At 42.5% G+C, this 15,825-nt stretch overlaps 1 protein-coding gene across 1 annotated transcript in view; it reads left to right on the top strand.

Moving 5' to 3' along the window:
- LOXHD1 (lipoxygenase homology PLAT domains 1) overlaps positions 1 to 15,825 on the top strand; it is a 164,975-nt gene that overhangs the window by 107,439 nt on the left and 41,711 nt on the right. The window contains exons 28-32 of the mRNA XM_077790176.1: positions 2,421 to 2,583; positions 5,253 to 5,407; positions 6,806 to 7,015; positions 9,057 to 9,180; positions 12,284 to 12,492. Coding sequence (XP_077646302.1) covers positions 2,421 to 2,583; positions 5,253 to 5,407; positions 6,806 to 7,015; positions 9,057 to 9,180; positions 12,284 to 12,492 — 861 coding nt within the window. The remainder of the gene's footprint in view (positions 1 to 2,420; positions 2,584 to 5,252; positions 5,408 to 6,805; positions 7,016 to 9,056; positions 9,181 to 12,283; positions 12,493 to 15,825) is intronic.

The raw sequence follows: 15,825 nt of genomic DNA, 5'->3' as shown, positions 1-15,825 counted from the left end.
CATGCCAATTATATTTGATAATTATATTTCATTTGTTACAACTTGGAGAAGGGAAAAGCACTGACTTTTAACACATTATCATACCCTGCTTCTAGCTTAGGTCCAGACTCAGACTCTAACAAATTCTGTTCATGGCTGCAAGAGGATTTTACTGTTGGTAATATAAACCAGTGCACTTTACATCACTTAAATATAAATACAATCACTAACAGGGAAACCCCAATAAAAACTGTGGCAATGGCATGGTGATTATCAGTAATGAGACAATTAAGTCTTGCAGTAAGTGCACATTATGCCCCACTGTGCTGTCACTCCAGTCCCTCGATACCTTGTTACCAGATAAACGTTGTTTGCATCAATGGCCCATACAGCCAGCAGTGTGAAATGTTCAGGGGCTGTTGAAACCTTCAGTGAGAAATGCAACTGAAGTGGGATCTATATCAGGAGGAGAGAGTTTCAGCACTGAAGCATCGTTCTGGAAAGCCCTCTCTTCCCAGCCTGCAGGTGTGGAGATAAGCACTGTTCATCAGCTCGGCATACAGTGAGATAATACAGGTTAAGTGGTCAGACAGTCAGAGCAGAAATGAGGAAGCAGGAATTATTAGGTGCTGTATGCTGCTTGTATAGCATAAATAACACTTGAAAGTAAAAGATGTGAAATCACCTGAAGTGCTGCCGGTTTTCTTTGACACCATTTTGTATGCCAAGCTCAAATCTCCTCCTGGAGTTAAATATCTCTGTCTGGGGTTAAACAGCAGTGCTGCAGGGAGCAGCAGAGGGGAGGAGAATTGGTGTTTCATTAACAGCAGAAGATTTGGACTGTGTGTACTCCAAGTGTGATTCTGCTGCAGGCTCGAAACATGCTGTCACACAAGCCCCTTGTAGGGGCTCTGCTCCTACAGACCAGCTTCCCTGGGATCTTTGGGTAGTGACACTGTGACCTGTTCATTCCAGGTTAGCTGTGATCAGAGTGCTCATCTGCTCTTGGGTGCACAGGCTATTCCTCCCCAGTGGTGGTGTCAGGGAGAGCAGGATCTGCAGTTCCAGGCTGTAATATACAGTCACAACAATGTTCAAGAGTTCTACAGTGAAATCTATTCCCTTCCCTTACCATGTATTAATATTTAACATTTAAATAGCAAAAGTAGCAAAGAAAGGGCCCTGTATTGGCTTGATAAGTAATCACAGAAGAGTAATTAAGGTGGAAATTATTCATAAAGGGTGTTAACAGGAGGGCTGGAGAGGGACTTTGCACAAGGGGTGGAGGGACAGGACAAGAAGGAATGGCTTCAGATTGACAGAGGGTAGGCTATTACATATTAGAAAGAAATTCGTGACTATGAGAGTGGAGAGGCCCTGGCACAGGTTTCTCAGAGAAGCTGTGGCTGCTGCTGGATCCCTGGGAGTGTCCATGGCCAGGTTGGACAGGGCTTGGAGCACCCTGAGATAGTGGAAGGTGTCCCTGCCCATAGCACCCATTGGTATGTTATATATGAAAGTGATGCCACACAGTATGCTGGAAAGAGCAGGAAGCCCCTGTAAAGGGTAAGAGATAAATTATGAGTGTCAATAAAGACAGGGCCTTTTCTTTCTGAATTTATTTACTGTGAGATTAAAACTAACTTCCTTTGTTTTTTTTTTTTTTTTTTCTGAGCTCAATGCTTAATGATTTGCCTACAATCTGTGACCATGGGTTCGCAACCCTGCATTTAACATACATGGAGGCAATACGAGGAGAAAAAATAATGACTCAATTTGATCTTTTGTTTGACTTCACTTTGGTGGAAACAAATTACAATTATATCATCAACAGAAAAAAACAAAACACATGTTCTATTGTTTTTTTCTGTTTGATGATATAAATTGTATTTGTTTCCACCAAAGTGAAGTCAAAACAAAAGATCAAAAATTGAGTCATTATTTTTCTCCTCGTATTGCTTGTATGGGAATTGCCTAGAACCCCTTGAGTCACAGAATTGTAGGCAAAATCATTAAGCATTGAGCTCAGAAAAAAAAAAAAAAAAAAAAGAAAAAAAAGCCCTACTGGCTTCAAAGAAAATGCTACCTCAATTAGGTTTGAAGAGGAATTGCAGAGTCTCAGTAAAGCATAGCTTCAGCAGGAATGGTTCAGTGCTGATTAAGAATTTACAAGTTTTAATGCTGGGAAGGGCAGAGATCTGCTGGATCATACAGCCACTCTCACAAAACCATTGGGAATCCTGCTTACTTCTGCATGTTCAGTGCTTCTGAGAGCCCTCAGACATCCTCTTTCTGGAGGAAATACATCTCTGTGTACTATTTTAGGTCTGCCCCTACATGAGTTGAAAATCCTTGCCTGCATGTCAGAGTGTTTTCAAAGGGGAAAGGCTAGCATGTGTTCATGTTGTTTTGAAGAGATTTCCTTGTCATGTTTACTCCAGGGCTCAGAAACTGTCACATTTCCATGTGAAAGATGGCTTGCAAAATCTGAAGACGATGGTGAGACTGTCAGAGAACTGGTGCCATCTGATATTTTTACTGAAAAGCTCATGAAGGATGGGACACTCAAGCAGATAGAGGAAGAAGTTGAAGACCCTTTAGAAGGTAATATAATCCTAGGAGTAGGTAGGGATGATTTGTCTGATTTTTTGGATTAAGACATTTGGATGTATGGTTCAGTGCCATGCTGGTACAACTGTTCACTTCTCTTTCCCTTCCTGTTCTGTGTTTCTCTCACACTTGGAGCACTTCTGTGCAAAAACAACATTATTTTCCTCTGGGGCTTTTAAGAACCTGTCACAGACACCCTTCCACACCTCTGATGCCTAACAAAATTCTTACATCTTGTCTTCCAGGATGTGTTAACCTCTTCACTCATTTGCCCAGCTTCACCTGTCCTATGCACTCTGCCCCTTCCTTTCCAATCTTATGAGTCTAATTAATGCTCCTCTTTCCTCCCAAAGTTGTTTTGCCTGCTGTCCTTCAGGTACACATGTATAACTGTTAAAACCTAGGTCATTGCAGCCACCTTCACCTCATTGAAGTACCTCCTAGGAGGAGAAAAAATTCTTATTCAGTTCTGAGTTTATCATATAGAGTGGTGATGATGTTCATTGTTTGGCATTGCTGGTAGCTGAAGCAAATGAAAAAGAAATTTCACCCCTAAGTCATTGCTTCTCTATATGCCCAGCTGCTTGTACAGCTTTTTCCTCTAGAAAAAGTATCTCCTTTTCTCACCAAGAGCTCATTATGTCCTTGAAAGAGGTCATGAATTTCCTCATCTTGAGCAGAGCAAGAGAAATTCAGCTGCCATGTTCATTCTTGGCTCTTGCACCTGGCAACAGGATGATTCAACTGAGAAAATAAGTTTTCTCACTGTTTCTTTTCTTTCAGAGCCTGACTTGCATTTATTGTAGAACAGTGTCAGGGTGGAATTAATGTGGATTGTTTTGCACTGCCAAGGGAAGAGGTGCCTTGCTGGAAGGAGGACTCGTGTCCTCCTTCCTGGTGGCTTATGGGAGATTTCTTTTCCTGCAGAGGCAAAGACAACTTTAAAATCCATAATTAAGTGGTAAAACAGTGGCAAGTGTGGCCTGGAGAAGTGGTGAATGACCCATTCTTGGAAATATTTGAGCTCAGGTTGGATGAGGCTCTGATAAACCTTTTCCAGTGGAAGGTGTCAGTGCCCATGGCAGGTGGGTTGGACAAGGTGGCATTTAAAGGTCTCTTCCAATACAAGAAATTGATGATTCAACTATTCTATGACATCTAGGTGCCTGCGTGACATTTTCCTTAACTTGTTAATTTCTGTTGCTTTACCTCAGATCAGTTACCATTTGTTAATTAACCTAGGTGATTCACTTTTCCTTCTGAAGGCAAAGCCTTAAAACAAGTTTTACAATCTACAGAATAGAATTTTTGGATTATTGAAAGTTTCTGGCATGGAGCTAGGGATAAGTTTGGGAAATTCTGCTTTAGATATGAAATATCTGGAACACGGATTAAATCTTCTGCATGTCTGTGAGTCCTCATACATCTTGGGCAGTGACACAGTGTAAATGACACTGATGGAAAATCATCTTGTGGTATTCTGAGGATCACACTGTGTTTTATACTTTGAGGTCTCTAGAACTAGCAAGCAAAGGCCAAGGAGGGATGCATTGACTAATTAGACAATATACATTGCTTCCTTCATTACTAAAGTAGCAGCTGCCTCTGAAATACGAAGCTGTAACTCTGTAGGATATATGTGAGGAAGCAAACCAGAAAATCCAGCACTGCACACAGTCCTGGTGGATGTTCTCAGGTGATGACTCTGACCCATTTCTCCATTTCAAGAGAAATCTATGGAAATCTTTTATGGATGACAAAGCAGAATAGGATCTGTCTTACTGGGAAAGAAGCGAAAGACAATATAGCAATTTTCTTCAACACTGTTAACGTACACAGAATCCTAATTTCGTGCCTCTTGCTCATTTGCATTGCCCTGGGATTTACAGGAAGGCATTCTCCATGGCTCATATGGTACCAGGGTAATCAGAGACTTGTGCAGATCCTCAGTGTTTTCCTGGAGAGGATGCTTTCAGTAACTGTTTGTTTTCCCCATATAATTGGGAGAAGAGTAGCAAAATAAAAATAAGAGTATTTAACAGGTTTAGTAAAGCACATTACTAAGGGCTTGATGAGGTTTTATTGTCTCATCATTGAGCAAGCTAAAGAGAAAGGGTACTTAAACAGCACAGCTCCAACCCTTCCTTAATTAAATACTCTCAGCAAAAGGACCCAGAAACTTGTTCTCTGTCTGTATGGGGAATCTGTAGAGATACGTGCCATTAACTCCTGTAGTAATTGCACATCTGAATTCCCAGTCTTTGTTTATGGAAGATGGAGTATTAAGGATTCACAGCAGTGAATGGCTTTTTCTCAGGTCTATGTCCCTCCAGCCTCTGTATGAAAAGGTGCTGAGTTCCCTGTCCTCTATCAATTCCCATCCAGTAATGACCATAATGATTCTTTGCATTTTTAACCATGAGCTGTGTGATCAAAGCAACACACAAGCATTGATTAGATGGAGAAAAGGAAAGTCAGCAAATGTCAGCCCAGGGACTCTCCTGTCTTTGGATTGGAAACCTCAAAGGAAAATCATATGGGATTTAATAACTCTAGTAGTCACAAGCAGGAAACTTGGGGAACATTTTCTTAGGTAAATTCAGTACTTAAGATGGATCTTCCTATTTCATCTGACCAGAAATCATCTCTATTTCTTTCTGCAGTTCACACGTACAAGATCAGCGTGTTCACTGGGGATATCTACGGTGCTGGGACAGATGCTAATGTCTTCCTAAATATCTATGGAGACCTGGGGGACATGGGAGAGAGAAAACTCAGCAAGTCAGAAACAAACTTCAACAAGTTTGAAAGGGGACAGGTACAAATGTGAAGAGTTAATGACACTTTCCGTTTCTCAGTCTTTAATCTGTCAAGTCAATGACTGCCTTTATAGGTTGAGTTTTCCTATGAGGGATGAATTGATTGATTCCATTTACCACATTCATTACCTCTTAAAATGCTTTGTATGGATTGTCAGCTGGGTATTACAACTGACAGGCACTGCAGCAAACAGGCAGATGTTCCTATGAAGTCACTGATGGACAAATTATGAGCTTGGTCATGGAAACTGGCTTGAGCTGTGAGCTGCAGATTCCCACAGTCCCTGTGCAAATGATTTGCATGTACATGTTGGAATTCACCATAAAACTTGTTAAATTGTTGGGACTTAATCTTCATCTGTATCAGGGAAAGTAACACCAAAAGCGATATTCTGTGGTCATCCCATGTGTCACTTGGATACAATGGTGGCAAGGATTGATTTATCTGGATTGTTCATTGTCCTGGTTTAGGGCAAATTTGGGAAAGAACCCCCAAAGGGTTCCTCTAGGAAGCAGATTCAACTGGCCCTTCCCCCTAATCGGTTCAGGAAAGATACCTCCTTGGAGAAAAGTGGAACAAACCTGTTTATTAAACAAGCAAACTTAAACAATATTAAACAATAAAACTTCTTGCCACTCCAAGAGAGAGACAAACTCAGAAACCCCCCGGGCTGCAGCTGGGCTCACTCAGTCTCTGATCCGTCCCTCCGGCGCTGGAAATGCCACGGCCCAGGCCCGGCCCGCTGGGCCACCAGCGCTGCTGCTGCTGCTCTCCTGGTGTTCATCCAGAGCAGGTCCAGGGAAAGGGAAAAAAACCACAGTCCAGGGAACTTCTTTGCCTCAGCTAGCTAAAACTAACTAAAGAGCAAAGGAGAGCTCTGTCTCGCTGTCTGTCCATCAGCAGACAACACAGTCCAGCAGCAGGAATGTGGAGGAGGGAGTGCAGTTCTTGAAAACAAACTCTGCGCTTCTTCCTCCCCCTTCACTCTTGGAACAAGCCTTAAAGGTGTAAAACTTATTATTCAACATAAATAGGGCAGACAACTGGGGATAAAGGCATCATACAATCAACCTAGGATGTTCATACAAATCTAACTGGATTAGAAAGGGAAGTATACTTAAAAATCACCCAAGATTTCAATATTCTAACTGATTGTAAAAGTGGTGTTTCTTGCAGCTCCCCTCCTAAGCAGAAGCAGGCTTTAAAACATTTCCCTGAAGAGCAGTTTTAGCTTACAGATATGCCTCTATAGACTTCTGCAAAGCTTTTAGCTAAATGCCATCCAGCAATATGGAATTTAAACATGTGTTCTGTAGCCTTCCTTTTTTGCCTTTTTCTAGTAGATTATCTGTTGAGAGTTTGTTAATAGAATCCACTGCTCTTGAACACCCTGCAGGAGGATATGTTCACAATACAGGCTGTGGACCTTGGAATTTTATACAAGATCAAGATTCGCCATGACAATAGTATGTTCAGTCCTGACTGGTTTCTGGAAAAAGTGGAGATCCTGGATGAAACAACAGAGGAGTCATTCGTTTTCCTGTGTGAGCGCTGGCTCTCTAAAAAGAAAGAGGACAAAAAGATAGAGCGGACACTTTATGAGCAGGTACAGCTATGGCTCAAAGCAGATTCCACAGCTACTGATAAAAATAGAATTCTTGAGTATCTGGTTGAAGTCCAAGACAGCTCATTAGGGACTCAGAGGGCTTTTGTCTTATCCAAAATGAATTTCTGATTTTCCGTTGAGAGCTGAAAGTAAGACCACTCTCAGCCCATTATTACTAGCTCTTTAATTTGCGATTTCAGCAGAAAAATCAAGGAGTATAAGTGGAACCCTTCAGATGAGAGTTCACTACCTTGCTGATATACAACATTTTCCTGCTGATATTCTTGCTATGCCCACAAAGCAGGTTAGTAGTGGGTCCCACAATTCAAAGTCCTCCAACCAGAATATTGGGTCTTTTGACTTCATCATCACATGGACTGGGTGTTTATTTCTTTTTAGATCCCTATTCCACCACTGCCTGACATAAAAGCCAGGTCTCTTTACTACCACTCAAAGTACCAAACATTTTTTAGTGAAGTGTCGTTTCTACTTGCACACTCTCTACTGCTTATCAGCCTAGTGTAGCTAATTGGAATTCGAGGTACATGCTCTAATTAAAATTAGCAAATAAGATTAATAGACTTCTCTTACTCTATACATAATAAACAGATATAAAAAACCAGCTGATTATAAGTTCATTTTATTTAAGGAGTCCACTTTGCAAAGTACAGAGACACTTTAAGTGAGAGTTACCACTAAAATGATTATCAGTGGAATTGTCCTGGACTCATCCTCAATGCAGCAGAGGGGATGTAAGGGGAGTTACACCATGGATGAGTGTTGCCATGTGCTGCCTCATAAAACTGCAGCACACAACCCTTTCAGTGCTTGTGGACAGGCTTACCCCACTGCTTATATCAATTCATAACAAGGAAAAACTAATCACTCATTTTTTTTTAATTATTTGACAGTGTGCCTCACACTGTCAATTAGCCTCACATTTATTTTTTGACAAAAATCTCACATTTGTTGGACAATGACACCAAATGCATTGTCAGTAACTCTTCAAACACAACCAGTGTTTCACATCACTCAGGTTTGCAGTACCCTGCCTCTTGTGACACTTGACCTGTACCTAAGGAGCAGCCCTAGGAGAAGGACCTGGGGATGCTGTGGGTGAGAGCTGGACCCACCCCAGCCTGAACCCCCCTGCCCTGGGCTGATCCCCCAGCGTGGGCAGCAGGGCAGGGGGGATTCTGCCCCTGTGCCCCTGTGCCCAGCTGAGACCCCACCTGCAGAGCTGCCCCAGCCCTGGCTCCAACAGCACAAGGACGTGGAGCTGCTGGAGCCAGACCAGAGGAGGCACCAAGGTGATCAGAGGGCTAAGCAGCTCTGCTTAGAGAATTGGGATTGTTCAGCCTGAGAAGAGGCAGCTCTGGGGTGAAATAATTGTGGCTTTCCAGTACCTGAAGAGAGCTGACAAGAAAAATGGAGAGAGAAAATTTAAAAGGGCCTGGAGTAATGGGATACAAGGGGTATGTGTTCAGATTGAAATAAAGTAGGTTTAGTTTCATATTAGGAAAAAATTATTCCTTGTGAGGGTGGGGAGGCCCTGGCACAGGGTGCCCAGAGAAGCTGTGGCTGTCCCTGGATCCCTGGCAGTGTCCAAGGACAGGCTGTCACTGTCCAGCCTGGGACAGTGGAAGGTGTCCCTGCCCATGAGGGGTTGGAACAAGATGACCTTTAAGGTCCCTTCTATGATTCTATGAGCTCTGGCACTGCTCCATTGATCTGAATTTCAAACAATCTCAGACAATTTCAGACAGGTAGCATAGAAAAGGTCACAGCTCACAATATTCCTGTGTCTATTGTATTTTTTTTTAATGTAACACACATTCAAAATGGCCTGCCAGGGTTACCAATGAAGTAAATGAAAGACCACCAGTACAATACAAGCCACATTTATCCAAGTTATGCTGACCAAAAAGGTACCTGGGGGACTAGAGGCATTTCTTCTCATGTTGTTCTTGGAGGCACATGGGAACAGCTGACACCATGAGTACTCAGCCTCACTACTCTCCCAAACATACCCCCCACCCAGAGCTATGACGGCGAGCGGAACAGCCTGGATGGCTCCTCTCTCAGTGTGTCCAGCCAGGACAGCAATGCCAACCTGAAGGAGCCCAAAAAATCCAGCTTGGTCAAGGCGGCAGAGGAAGGCTCACGTGAGTGGTTGTGCCTGAGTGTTTGGTTGCATGCATCCATGTATTCCTGGCTGCCAGTGCTTAAGAGGCTGTGTTCATCCTTCTGCAGAGCAAGGAGAGGCAGAAAAACAAATTATTTCTCCTTTCCTTGTGCTGTGACTGCTCTGGGGAAAGCTGGATCAAGGCTTGTGATTCCATGTTTGCTGCTCTTCCTGCATCTTTCTGACCTCAACAGTGGCACAGGTTCACAGAAAATTCAGTGTTTCCAAACTGTTTGTTTGACTTAATTGATATGGTATTAAAGATGAAATATTATTTAATTAGAATTTAAAATGGAATTATTTTTAGAAGTTGTTAGGTTTCTTTTTTCTCACTACATGTAGCGTGCATCACTGCAGCTGTCTTGTGGGTCTAGTGGAGGGTGTCCCTGCCCATGGCAGTGGGGCTGGAATGAGATGAACTTCAAGGACCCTTCCAACCTTGCTTTTCTATGATTTTGTGATTGACAGACCCTTTTTTTGACTACCTCTGTGTTCTGGGCTTACCAGCTAAATTAAACCTACAGTTCTTTCGTATACTAAATGGGGCCTTTTAGCTTTAGATTAAGATTTTAGATGTGTGATTACAATACTGTGTTGTATTGACTAACTGAGCAGCAGATGCATCACAGTTACTGTCTGTCTGTGTGCTTTTAATGCACAGCAAGTGCAAAATGATTAAATTTATCTTAAACTTCCATGGTAAGTGAAGTGAAAATTATGTAATTTCCTTAGGAGTTTAAGATAGCTCTGCAGGGGGACTCACACAGAGTCCAGCAATGGTCACAGGGATGGTTTGCAGTTCCTTTGATGCCCAGTAGCTTGAGGTGTGATACCTGGGTTGCATGTCCTACATTTCATTTGGAAGCTGATTTAATGCTGCACATTGCTAAACCTGGCCTGCAACACATGGGTCTTGGGGCAGCCCTTCTTTTGTAATCCCACATTGTGTTCAAATAAAAAGATAAGTGATTTCCATGCTTCTTCTGATATTGCTTCTGTGCTGTGACAATGATAATATCTGCCACGTTGGCATTCTGTATAGTTTCACAAATAATGGGTAAAATACCATAATTTCCCATGAGAACTCTTTGGCAGAGCTAGGAGAGCAGTTCTCATCCCCCCCCATTGTGCCAGGGTGGTCTTTTTTCTCTGAGTCCTGGAGCTTGTCATCACCACTATCTCTGCTCAGTGACATGGCCTCATTAGGGAAACTGCTTCCTGAAGGAATGTCAGATTTCCTGAAGGAGTGTCAGATAAGATGGACTGGGTGAGCCAGGCAGCTACCTTCTACGTGGGATAAAAAGCCAACTCAGCTGGTTCACTCAGGAAGTGGTATTGGGAGTTGGCTGGGAAAGGGAGTGACTTTTATCACTCAGCCTGGTCCTGACTGTGCTGAGATCAAACTGGTAAATGTCTTTGAGGTGGAGGATGTGAAGATGGAGCTCAGGGAAAGGTTCTCTTGGCTAGGATGCTGCTTAGATCTGAACTGGGAACCTTCTCCCAGTGGGGAAGGCAGTCCTGGTGATGGCATGGATGGATCCCTGAGGAAACCCACAGTCCTGAGAGGGGAACATTTGGCCTCAAGCAGCCTGAACCCTGTGCTGGCTTTCAAGGACAAGGGCAGATGGGCTGGAGGACCTGTGGTGTCCTGCTGTGGCCACCTGCTGTAGGTTTTGCTTTCTCCTGTGTTTGAAAAAAGGGAAATATGTGTCCTAGATAAGGAGGAGATGTCCTAAACATGACACCTCAATATATTCTTGTAAAACCTGCCTTGACTACCACTAAACCCTTTTCCTGCTAAATGCACCATTGTGCTGATATACCCACTGAAATGTAAATTATACTATAAATGGGAGAATAAATCTTGCCTAACCATCATCTCATTTTGTATTGGTACATAAAATCCTCAAACTGGGGCTGAACAAATCTTTTTAGGTTCTGTTCTGTCCAGAGGTAAGGACAGATTTGATCAGCATGAATTCATGCCATCTCTGATGTTGCACAAGTATTCTGAGTCTGATGTGAATTTCTAATACAAATCCCACCTCAAAAATGTTGTTAGTCATCATAAAGCAAAATTAGATGTCAATCTCGGGTAATTTGAAAACCAGCCAATTTTTTTTTTTTTTTGTCAACTTATAAACTTTTTTATTTTTAATCAGAAAAGTGATGATGAAGCCAGGCTGCTTCAAGTCTGTGATGAAGCAAGTTTCAGAGCTCTGTGTCTTGTCAGAACTGTTTGAACAGCCCTGCACAAATGTTCTGAGAAATCAAATGAGAATTCAGCGACCAATTCTGCACCACCTGCTCAGCTTACCCAAATGAGCTTTTGGAAAGCCCTTGAAAAGCAGTCTGGCACTTCCTCCCTTTTAACAGCTGAACTGAAATTTCTGAAAACCACAGAAAAACCACCTCCTCTTTTACCAAGCCTTGCCCTGAAGGCTTTTCCCCCAACCAAAATGATTATGCAATGCATAGAATTATTGAGTGACTTACCTTTAATACAAGGATTGTTATCTTCTGTCTGAATTTGCACAGGAATGCTGAAACCCTGAGCTGCCCCTCAGATCACAGCAATCCTTTAATGAGACACATAGGAGAGCATTTGTGGTTGTTCTGGGACATTCAGTTGGTGATGGCTTACCTTGGAGTCAGCACAGGTTTATTTGTCTTTATTGAATGGGGAGTGTAAGACCACTTTGACCTAATAGCTATTTAAGATTTAGGTACTCATCTTCAGGAAGGTCTCTTGGTGTCAATAAGGATTCAAGCCTTTTGCTGTTCTGTCATGCATTAGGGAGAAATCTGGCTTATAACCTCCTTGAAGCCAGTAGGGTTGTCAGGGGAAATTAACCCTTGCAGAATTCAGTCCCAAGTGCACAGTGGGAAAGTAGTCTCCAAAGCACACTTGTAGCCCAACAAAGCATGACATTTTCACTTCTCCAAATTAATTTAATGGGATGTGAACCTATTTGTCATGCACAGCTGCTCCATCTGATGGGATGAGCCCCTGGTTTTCTCAAGTCTCGTACAAGTGCATATGTGTGTGGGTTTTCTGATGAATAAACCTCTCTTGGTCACAGTGATCCCGTACCACATCACCATCACGACCGGCACAGAGTACGACTCCAGCACCGACAGCCGTGTGTTCATCATCATTATGGGCCCGCAGACAGTGCAGACTGAGAGGCTGTGGCTGGATCTCCCAGAAGGAAAGGATGAATTTGCAGATGGCTCTGTGGAGAAATTTTCAGTTTGGGGCCTAGATGTTGGAGAGATTAAAAAAGTGGAGGTATGTTGTAAACGCAGCACAAGTGCTGGAGGCGTATGAAATGTGTGGCCAAATATGGCACATGGTTCTGTTATTCTTAGCAGTGCATGAAAGGCTCTTGGGTCTAAAAGGAATGTAAACAGGACTGTGCTGATGAGATTTTGCATGTGTCTGGACCTGTAAATAAGTATGCTTTACTTCACATAAAGCCAGGATCCTTATGAAGCGGAAGATATTTGTGAACTGTAAAGAAATTATGACATGTCCCCGTTTTGTCCCATTCCTGGCACTGCTTTTTCATACTCAGTCCCTGATACTGCCAGATTTAGTGAGGCTTCCCAGGATGCAATTCTTCATTGGTCTTTTTCCTAGTTGTTTTTCACTACTTCCAGTAGGGTTTCATAAATTGTGAGAAACACATCTTGTATAATTTCCTAGCTAAACAGGAAAATTGTTTTCACAGCTTGGAGGATGCAGACTTATAGAAGAAAATTAATCATAATTTGTAAGTAATGTGCACAAATAGATTTCAGTACAGGAACCATTTTTTCTGTTATGGCTCAGGGAGACACAATTTGCATAGACTTTCCATCACTGGGCTTAAACTTCACAAGAACATTCCAGAGTGTTTGTGTACATCATTCTTGTTTCATATGGCAGTTCCACCTCCTTAAATCTTGCTCCAGCCCCTCAAGTTCTGAAGCCCATTTAATTTTGTTTTTACCACATCCCTTTGTGAAGTAATCCTATCTGTCGATATGTGTACCTGTGTAATTTGAAAGAGACAAGAAAGAAAGAGAAATCCTAACTAATAAGACAATTTTAGCATCTGTATGTCATGCTGTTGCAGCTTAGAGATGTCACTCACTCTACCTTTCACTCAAGCAATGCATTCTGACATCTTGAGAAATCTCTGTATCAGATTTGAGTTTCTTATCAAGTCATTTTCTTAATGCACTCTCAATTATTATGTGTTATTACTGGAACTTTCTGTCTAACCCATCTTGAGGTCAAACTTTTATAGTGAAGCTAGGTATCAATCCTTCTCTTCTGGATTGTGCACACATAGAAACAGCCAAGGTGGGACAGAGAGGGAGGAAAATAACAGTATCACCCCTCAGGGTCAGAGAGACAGGAAGAGTAGCTTGAAGAAAGAAAATAAAGGGGTGATGGAAAAGATACAGTGAATAGGTTAGGGAATGGGTAAAAAATAGAAGAAAGTATGAGAAGACACTTTGAAATAGGCAGAAGCAAGGCAAAAAATAATTTGAAAAGGAATACAAATGAGAAAAAAGACAAAAGGTTGCAAATAAAATGTAAAGAACTAGAAAAAGAAAAAAACATATATCTTTCAGGCTGGTGATGTTCTTCTGCACTCTTTCACCTCTGTACTCAGTGATCTCACCAGTCTGCTGCCTCACCCCTGGCTCCCTTTTCCCTTCTGGTTTGTAACTCCCCAGCCCGCAGCTGAAGGAGCCACCTGCTCCTGGCCTTCTGCCTTCCTTCATGCAGTGCCCTCAGCTTGGAAGGTGCCTTCTTTTGGACCCGTGTCCTAGCGATGACATTGATGTGCTAGTCTGCTGTGGTTGCCATGGCATCAGCCTGCATTTTCCTTCTAGAAAATTGCAGTGTTCAGGGACATTGCAGAAAATTGCTAGTTATCTACTTGGGAAAAGTGAGGAACAGTTCATTCTTGAATTTGGCATTTGTCTGTTTGTGTAGAAGGTGAAAAGTTCTGAATGCACGTTACCATGTGAAAATACCATAGTATGAGGATTAAGTTTCCAGGAGCCCTCTGCATAACCCAGGCAGCAGACTGTACCATTTAGCAGGGCGGCGAGATTTGCAGCGTGATTCTACTTCTAGGTTGGTATTATGCTCCTGCTACAAATGCACTCCACTGAGAGCAGAAACAGTGGAACATGAAGTAATTTGAAAGGGGCCCATTTATTCCTGTCTTACAAGCCTACAGATATATTATTTACTACTGGTTGACTTTTAATAGATACTCTGACATGAAAATAAATAACAAAAGTTATTCCATGTAGACACTTTATACTGTGTTTTCAAAGTAATTTTGAATATTTCTTCTCCTAATGAATGAAAGTATCTCTGTTCCTAGGCTGTTGTTGATGCAGAGAGACACAGGTATGTCTAGGAGAGTCCTGCATTGGTTTATTTTCATAAACCTCTTCTGGTTAAGAGCCTTTCTCTATCATGAACACAGAGGAAGATCAAGGGCACACAAATGTTGCAAATGCAACTCCAGTCCCTGAGTGACTAGGAACCTGATGCTCAGGTTTCTCTAGCATTCTCTGACTCTTCTTTCCATAAATATTCTCTCAGTTTTTTCCTCTGCCACTGTGCTCAGTTTCTATGTGACCATGAGTATAAATTGTGAATCTCAGTCTCAGTGATGTGCAGTCCCTCAACTACAGGAGGAATAAATCATAAATGTTTTCAAACAACCCAAGTAAGGATCTGCCTGCCTTTGAATTTTTTTCATTCTAACTTAGCTCAAACATCTCAGACCAAAACACTTGCTGTGATATTGATATATGCACATCCAGGCTATGCTGCTGGTGTGGCCATGGCTTGGCATTATTCACTCTATTAGCATGGTCTGTCTAAAGATTTGCCTGGAAATGAAAGTCAAATCCTGGTGCTCTGCTCTTGAAGTCCAGCCATAGGGAAGACTTGGTTGACACAGATTGGATTTGTCCCAGAATTTACACTGCTCTTCAGGTCCTTGGAAACCTGTTAGTGCACAGGTTCTCAAAGGCAGCTGGATGCACAGGTTGTTTCCTTCTGCCTGTCATTGATATCAAAGAAGTTAAAGTTTGCTGTGAAAATGTGGCAGCTAGCAATGTCTTGGAAAGAAACTTTGCACAGGGAAGCTGTGGATATCCCATCCATGGAAGTGTCCAAGGCTAGGCTGGATGGGGCTTTGGAGCAGCCTGGGAAGGCGGAAGGTGTTCCTGCCCATGGCAGCAGGGTTAGAATGAGATGGGCTTTAAAGCCCTTTCCTGACCAAACTGTTCTATGATTCTATGATGTGAGCAGGTGTGGTGTGCAATGAACCCAAAAGACCAGCCAATTTTATAATTAGGAAAATCATTAGGATTTTTCCTCCAGCGCTTTGTCACTGCAGAAGCATGGCCCTGAACTTTCCCCACTACCTCATCCATGCCATCTCACAGCAGAGCTGCACAAAGACTCTGACTTTGGGCTTGGAGATGCTCAGCCCAGCTGGCAGAGAAGGAATGGGAAGGCAAGTGTTATATTCCCATTCACCTCACACCCCAAGAATCAGAGGATTAATGCATCCATTGTAGACTTGAATTTCCCTAGTGG

This window comes from Lonchura striata, chromosome Z (genome assembly GCF_046129695.1).
Source record: "Lonchura striata isolate bLonStr1 chromosome Z, bLonStr1.mat, whole genome shotgun sequence".
NCBI lineage: Eukaryota > Metazoa > Chordata > Aves > Passeriformes > Estrildidae > Lonchura > Lonchura striata.
Note: the sequence above shows the minus strand (reverse complement) of the source record. Positions and strands in the feature narration are given on the sequence as shown.